At 39.8% G+C, this 8,625-nt stretch overlaps 1 protein-coding gene across 1 annotated transcript; it reads left to right on the top strand.

The window, feature by feature from the left end:
• Positions 1-1,026: 1,026 nt before the first annotated feature.
• LOC106877325 (uncharacterized) lies at positions 1,027-4,220 on the top strand. The gene has a single exon (XM_014926200.3). The coding sequence runs from the start codon at positions 2,296-2,298 to the stop codon at positions 3,535-3,537; it is 1,242 nt and encodes a 413-aa protein (XP_014781686.1). The 5' UTR covers positions 1,027-2,295; the 3' UTR covers positions 3,538-4,220.
• The last annotated feature ends 4,405 nt before the right edge of the window (positions 4,221-8,625 follow it).

Raw genomic sequence — 8,625 nt, forward strand, 5'->3', positions numbered from 1 at the left:
CTACTGTCTCGCTGACGGATGATGATGTAGTCTATGGGATACCACTGTTTGGATCGGTGGTGCATCCATGTATTCTTGTATTTATCAGCCTCTGCCTAAAGACTGTGTTTGTGATGATCAGTTCTGCACACTTCGTCTGTTACTGTTTATCTTGCCTCCACTGTGTGCCTCCTGATCCCTCTCCTCCATTCATTGCCATCACCCGGCAAGATGAGCTTGTCTGTGGCAGGCATCATGGTGCGTATTAGAGTGTCCAGGCGGTGCATAACTACGTTTTGGCTTCCTCCGTGTGTGTCATTGGGGGGGGGGGGGGCGTAGATGATCATGATAGTGATGAACGGGCTGTTGCTGATGGGAAGCAGATCTTCCTCAGCTTTTCATTGATGCCAGTTTGAGGAGTTTGGTCCTGGTGGCAAGATCAACCCCGTGGACGCAGTCTTCGTTCTGAGCCTTTCCTTCCCAGAAAATGGTGTATCCATTGGATCCAGTCACCAAACACTCTTCAGCCAGTTTGGTTTTACTCAACGCAATGGTATCGATGTTGTACCTCGATGTTCATTGGCTACAAAAGCTATCCTTCTCTGGGGTCTTGAGACATTGTCATTATCTAGAAGGGTACACACGTTCCAAGTCCCAATGATGAGTTTCTCTTTTTCAGGTGGACCCAACTGCAAGTGAGTAATCTGCCAACTGCTGTAAACTGGCCAGACGGCGTAGGGCAGGCTGTCTTTAAGTCACCTTTTCTAGGGTGAGCAGTGCATTCCTAAAAAGGCTACTCAGTCGCCTGAGTTGCTGAAGTCTTCCGCTGCCCCGATTTCGAAGAACGACCAAAGTCCCCGGCCACCTACATTCAGGTTCGTGACATTGACTTCCAGTGGCTACCTCCACCTGACATTTTCGCCATTCACCTGTCACTGCAAGACTTCAGTGGGAAGTTGGAGCTGGGATACTGTTATGGGAGAATCTTGTACACCCCCACATGACTGAAAGTGGACTAAACATATTTGAATAAATAATGAACTGTCAGTGACAGCGTTGATCGTCCATGTTAGTTACTGCATTAGTTTAATATCATAACTACATTGGAGTAGTACGGAGTGCGTTCTGTTTGAACATAATAATTCTTAACAGGAATTTTTCAGTTTTTAAGCTGGACATTAAAACGATGATATACTGCGACTGGAATTAGTAAGATTTTCAGCTGATACAGGCATGGAATTTGGCCAAAAGAAATGTTCATATTTGGTCATAGAACGAGGGAAGTCAGTCCCTCAAACCCCAAACCTGTGCATCAACGGTCTCTCTGTCTCCTCCATTCTACACAAACAACGTTACAAGTACCGAGGCACAGATGAAAATGTATTATATGCGATACAAATATCACTGAAGATCAAAGAAAAAGAGGATATCTATGGAGAACTGCTTTGAAACCTCCAGCTTCTATATCCAGACTATGAATTCATATTCATACCAATAATAATTGGAGGACTAGGTTTTGTTTGTAAATACTTAAAGGAGAATCTGGGTAAACTGGGATTTTCAGAAAGAGAAATCGACCGGTTAATTCGTACATTACAAGCGCAATCTATGAGTGGAACAGTAAAAATATGCAAGACTTTTCTCAAGTTCCAAATATGAATTTGTCTGTGTTAAACTACACCCCAAAGATGGAACCTTGTATCTTTGTTGGAAACCGGCTCCCTCCTTCGTGGAAGATTTATGATAATTAAAAAATAGAAGAGACATACATACATACAAGTGTGTATGAACATATTTAGACATAACTACAGATGTGTACCCATCCACCGACTTTGTTGCCTCATAACTTCCAGATTAGGTATAAGTATAGTTGAGTATGCCGATTAGGCAGTTATGCCTATATTTATATGTTTATGTCTATCTTTGCTGTTCAAAATAAATGACATTCCTGCTTATTTTTTAAGAGAGTTTAGCCACACTTTCTAGCAGTTCGAACAACGTCGTATTGACTCTCCAGTTGATATGTCATAGTTATTTAGCTGGTCAATATTTCATTTACAATGGATGGATACAAGTGGCGGAATAAATTACGATAATTGACCGAATCTGAATGTATTAAATTACATTAGGGGACTTTTAATATGTGTCACCGGTATCCTTGAGGTAAGGGAAAAATTATCAATGACACCGCTATTTTGCAATTAGTTTAATTACGTCATCTGCCTTAATTAACGTCATTTTATCATGTAAACAGAATCGTAGCAGTCTACATTGACAGGAATTTCTCAGTTTGAAAGACTTCTCAAATTATTTAATATGGAAGACGTTAATCCCTTGGACACTTTTAATAACGCACCTGTTTTTAACAATATCGATTCAGTAACAGAAATACAGAGTGGTGAGAAATCTTTATCTTGTGAAACATTTACTAAACAAACATCGCCAAACAGAAATGTTCCTGAATATTGCTGTGAGATTTGTGAGAAAACATTTTCTTCAGAACAGGAATTTTTCACACACAAAGAAATACACGAAAAGCGAAAACTGTATCGTTGTGAAATATGTTGGAAATCTTTTGATTATTACAGTGTCTTAACAACGCACAAAAGAATCCACAGTGGAGAAAAACCTTACAACTGTGAAATATGTGGGAAAACATTCTCTGTTAATTCTAAACTTAAAAAACACAGAATCATTCACACTGGAGAAAAACCCTGTTATTGTGATGTATGTGGTAAATCATTCACTGATAATTCCTATCTTGTAGTTCACAAAAGAATTCACACTGGCGAAAAACCTTATCATTGCGAAATCTGTGGTAAATCATTCACTCAGAATTCAAGTCTCGTTAGCCACATACGTTGTCACACTGGAGAAAAACCTTTCCACTGTGAAATATGCGAGAAATGCTTCTCTGATAATTCGAGTCTTGTGGTACACATACGTAGTCACACCGGAGAAAAACCCTTCCACTGTGACATATGTGGCAAATCCTTTATCAATAATAGTAGTTTAACAAGACACAAAAGAATACACACTGGAGAGAAACCATATCACTGTGATATATGTGGAAAATCGTTTGTTGATAATAGCTATATAACCAGTCACAAAAGGATACACAGTGGGGAAAAACCTTACCAGTGCGAAGTATGCAAGAAATCTTTTGTGAATAGTAGTGATTTGACAAGTCACCAAAGAATACATACTGGAGAAAAACCTTTCCATTGTGAAATATGTGGGAAATCGTTCTCTGATAATTCTAATCTTGAAATCCATATACGTAGTCATACTGGGGAAAAACCATACCATTGTGAAATATGTGGTAAATCATTCTCTGTTAATTGTAGTCTTGTTATCCACATGCGTTGCCACACTGGAGAAAAACCTTTCCATTGTGAAATATGTGGTAAATCATTCTCTGATGATTCTAATCTTGTAGTTCACAGAAGAATCCACACTGGTAAAAAACCTTACCATTGTAAAATATGTGAGAAATCTTTCATCACTAACAGTCTCTTAAAAAGACACGAACGAATACACACAAGAGTAAAGTCTTAATTTGTCAGTCTAAACTTACAGTCCACCTTCTAGTACACATTTGGAGTTTATGTTGAAATACTTCGGATATCATTCTTTTTGAATTTTCTCATCGTGTCTGTACGTGTGCTCTCGTTTGAAAGAAACCTTTTCACCGAAACACGAGGAAATTTTCTTTGTGGATAATAAACTCGTAATTGAAAACAAATACATACCTTGACACTATGATTATATTTAGGGGAATCATTGAATGTGAAGTGTATATTTGTGTTGCACTTGTGAAAAGGCAAGAGTAAAAAATTATTAACGTGAAATATGTTGGAAATTTGTGTTCTTGTCCTACAATCCATAAATTCATCATGGAAAAAGATCCATTTACTGTTATTTGCTGTTAATGTTCCTACCAGAGACTCAGTCTCATTATGGAAAAACTAAAGGGTAAAACTTTACAGATGTGAAAGTTGTACAAAATTATTTAAAAGCCATGTTTTTAAAGAAGTAAATATTTACATGAGAAAATTTTTATTGAGATGATTTGTTGAAAATAAGAACAAACGAATTAAAAATTTATGTAAAAATCTTATCACTTAAATTTATGATAAAATTTTCCCCCTCATATGTAAATTAAATTTCTATTTTAAGGATCTCTTAAATTTCTATTTTAAGGATCTCTTAAATTTCACATTAAAATCTTTTAACTACAAGATTTCTTGGATGGTATTTTCTAGACTTGAAATTATCTTTCTCAAAGATGGTTCACCATTAAACATACTATTTGTAACAAAATACCATTTGATAAAAGTGTTTCTGTATGTAATTTTATATATTAATTGCAGCACATATAGCATAGAAGTATTTTTGTGAATGGAAAATGCTTCTTGTCCTGTTACCTATTGAAGATTTTGTGTGAGTAACGAGAGAGAGAGAAACCTTGTGTTAAATAGATAGCAAAAAAATAGATTGTCCACTTTGAAATGTTTGTGATAGGATGTTTGCATAATGGAAGATTCTTTGCGTTGAAGCATCCTAATATCTAAGTGACTTTTGGAGAGGTTAAAAGTCAGAAACTTATGTTTCAGGATGTAACAAGAGAGATAAGCTTTTAGGAAACAACTTCAGTTGGTTATTAACACTGGTTTGTCATAGGGATCTGGGGACAGGGTTTGAGAAAATACAGTCCTGATCATTTTCATGTCAATACAAAATATATCGGGACGTTAAACGATGATGATGATGATGATGATTAATAGAAACCTTCTAATTACAAACATGCTGCAATACTTTACTATAATGGTTCCTGTTTCTCTCAACAAGACACACTGTCTACAACCCTCACCTGCTACACCTACATCTCTTCATTTGTACCAAAAGTTGAAGTCTTTATTTACTCATACAACCTGCTAGAAGTAGCAGCTAAATCACTCTCACACACAAAACAGAAATTTTATTCCTATGTGTGTTGATATTTTCTGGTTTTAGCCTCTACCCTAGTTTTTATATTTATTATACACTACTTGAAAAAAAAAACACTTTACAAACTTACTTTAAATAGCTTCCATATTGTGTGACACATGGTTCTCTCAATATGGATGCTATCTTCCTGGTGAAACAACTGCAGGAGAAATACTTCCCCACCCCCCCAAAAAAAACCTGTTTCTGGCTTTTGTTGACATGGAGACAGAGGTCCCTGCTCCCTTATCTGGTGGGCAATGTGGAAGCTAGGGATAGATGAGTGGTTGGTGAGAGCTGTACAAGCCATGTACAGATGAGAGTTGCCAATGAGTATAGCAAGGAGGTTAGTGTACAAGTAGGAGTCCGTCAGGGATCGGTTCTTAGTCCCCCCCTCTTGTTTATCATCATCCTCCAAGCTATAACAGAGGAACTTAAGACTGGCTGCCCTTGAAAGCCCCTCTATGCCAAAGACCCTGTTCTCATTACTGAATCACTATCAGAACTACAATAAGAAATTTCAGGTATGGAAGCAAGGTCTGGAATCAAAGGGCTTTAGAGTTAATTTCGCAAAGACCAAAATATTGATGTAGGACACAGAACCTTTCAGGGAGATGGCCCTGCTTGATATGTAGAAAAAGTGTTGGGAGAAACGCCATAAAATGTACCCAGTGCAAGCTATGGACACGTAAGAGGTGCAGTGGTATCACTGGATGACTAATGGAGAAAGTGGTCTTTGAGTGTGTAGCAGGTGGGTAGTTAGATTAAACACCAGGAATATACAAAAAATAGACTCCCTCATATGTCAGGAGGTATCCCCAGAAATAGTAGACAGTTTCTGTAAATTAGGTGACCAAGTTAGCAGTGATGGAAGTCGTTCCAAAAGCATAGTTGCTAGAATAAGAATAGGCTGGGCATAGCTCAGAGAACTACTACCTCTGTTGGTAAAAAAGGGCCTCTCCCTCAGAATAAAAGGCTGATTGTATGATGCTTGTGTAAGAACAGCTATGCTAAATGGCAGTGAGATATGGGCCATGACTGAGAATATGCGGGAACTTGAAAAAAAATGAAGCCAGTATGCTCTGTTGGATGGGAAATGTCAGTGTGAATTATACGATAGTGTGATTTTAAAGAAGAACTTAGTAGATGTAGCATCAAATGTTGTGTGCAAGAGAAAAAAGCACTGGTATGGCCATGTAATGCATATGAATGAAGAGAGTTGCATCAAGAGATGCCAATCTCTAATATGTAGAGGGAACATATGGAAGATGTAGACCCAGGAAGATATGGGACGAAGTGAGAAAGGATCTACAGATGTTGAGACTCAGAGTGGATAACAGGACTGAAACTCTGGGCGGTTTGCTGTGCTTGAAAGGACACATCAAGCTAAGTAAAAGCGTGGTTGTCCTTGGCATACTGGCCCCATTGCCTGCAACCCTCTCCAGCTGAGTATTCCTAATCTTATGAACTTGTAAGTGCTGGTGCCATGTAAAAAAAATCCTATGCTGGTATTGCATAGAAGTACCCAATGCACTCTGTAAAGGGGTTGGAGTTTGGAAGGGCATCCAGCCGTAAAAATCATGCCAATACAGACATGGAGCCTGAACAGCCCTTCAGCTTGTCATCTCCTGTCAAACTGTCCACCCCATGCCAGCATGGAAAATGGACATTAAATGCGGATGGTGGTTAGATTGTTATAACATTCCAGTAACCTCTGCTTTTAACAGACAGAGACACATGGCTTCTTTGATTGTCTGGTTCATGATCTCAGTGTTCCACTATCATCATCATCATCGTCGTTTAACATCCACTTTCCATGCTAGCATGGGTTGGACGATTTGACTGAGGACTGGTGAAACCAGATGGCTACACCAATCTGATTTGGCAGAGTTTCTACAGCTGGATGCCCTTCCTAACACCAACCACTCAGAGAGTGTAGTGGATGCTTTTACGTGCCACGGGTACGAAGGCCAGTCAGGAGGTACTGGCAGGGCAACAACCCAGGATGTAGTGAACTTAAAGATTCAGAAAATATCTCATGTTTGTCCACCATCTAATAAGACATATAGTCCTTTTTAGGATTGATTAAATTTTTACAGTTATTTCCTGAGATACTCAGAAATTTCCGAACTGGGTGCAGATTTGTGCAAAACAAAATATCTAACTACCCAGTGCTATATTTATCAAGAAATTTAACTTCTACTGAATCTAACTATTTAAATGTTGTTAAATTGTAGACTACCATCTCATGATATTTATTCAGCTAATATCTGTGACTGTTCATGGCTTCTTGTTTCTTTTTGCAGTACCTTTGAAGCTCAGCCTAGGTCTTCCATGGTTTCTTTTCCCCTTACATAGTTAGGAGTTAAAGATTTGGCTGGGGAGTTTGTTGTTTCCATCCTGTATTTGTGGCCCAACCAACATCATGCAAAAAAGCACTCGGTTCACTTTGCAGGGTAGTTGGTGTTTGGGAGGGAATCCACCCGTAAAAACCCTGCCAAAATAGACACAGAAGCCTGGTGCAGTCTTCTGCCTGGCCAGCTCCTGTCAAACCATCAAACCCATGCCAGCATGGGTGGAGGACGTTAAAAAATGACGATGACGATGATGATGATTTCCATTGCAGGAGGCAGGCCAGCATGGGTGGAGGACGTTAAAAAATGACGATGACGATGATGATGATTTCCATTGCAGGAGGCAGGCCAGCATGGGTGGAGGACGTTAAAAAATGACGATGACGATGATGATGATTTCCATTGCAGGAGGCAGGCCAGCATGGGTGGAGGACGTTAAAAAATGACGATGATGATGATTTCCATTGCAGGAGGCAGGCCAGCATGGGTGGAGGACGTTAAAAAATGACGATGACGATGACGATGATTTCCATTGCAGGAGGCAGGCCAGCATGGGTGGAGGACATTAAACAATGACGATGACGATGATGATGATTTCCATTGCAGGAGGCAGGCCAGCATGGGTGGAGGACGTTAAACAATGACGATGACGATGATGATGATTTCCATTGCAGGAGGCAGGCCAGCATGGGTGGAGGACGTTAAAAAATGACGATGACGAAGACGATGATTTCCATTGCAGGAGGCAGGCCAGCATGGGTGGAGGACATTAAACAATGACGATGACGATGATGATGATTTCCATTGCAGGAGGCAGGCCAGCATGGGTGGAGGACGTTAAACAATGACGATGATGATGATTTCCATTGCAGGAGGCAGGCCAGCATGGGTGGAGGACGTTAAAAAATGACGATGACGATGACGATGATTTCCATTGCAGGAGGCAGGCCAGCATGGGTGGAGGACATTAAACGATGACGATGATGATGATGATGATTTCCATTGCAGGAGGCAGGCCAGCATGGGTGGAGGACATTAAACAATGACGATGACGATGATGATGATTTCCATTGCAGGAGGCAGGCCAGCATGGGTGGAGGACATTAAACAATGACGATGACGATGATGATGATTTCCATTGCAGGAGGCAGGCCAGCATGGGTGGAGGACGTTAAACAATGACGATGACGATGATGATGATTTCCATTGCAGGAGGCAGGCCAGCATGGGTGGAGGACGTTAAAAAATGACGATGATGATGATGATGATTTCCATTGCAGGAGGCAGGCCAGCATGGGTGGAGGAC

The sequence above is a fragment of the Octopus bimaculoides genome, chromosome 1 (assembly GCF_046866305.1).
Source record: "Octopus bimaculoides isolate indiv1 chromosome 1, ASM4686630v1, whole genome shotgun sequence".
NCBI classification, from domain to species: Eukaryota; Metazoa; Mollusca; class Cephalopoda; order Octopoda; family Octopodidae; genus Octopus; species Octopus bimaculoides.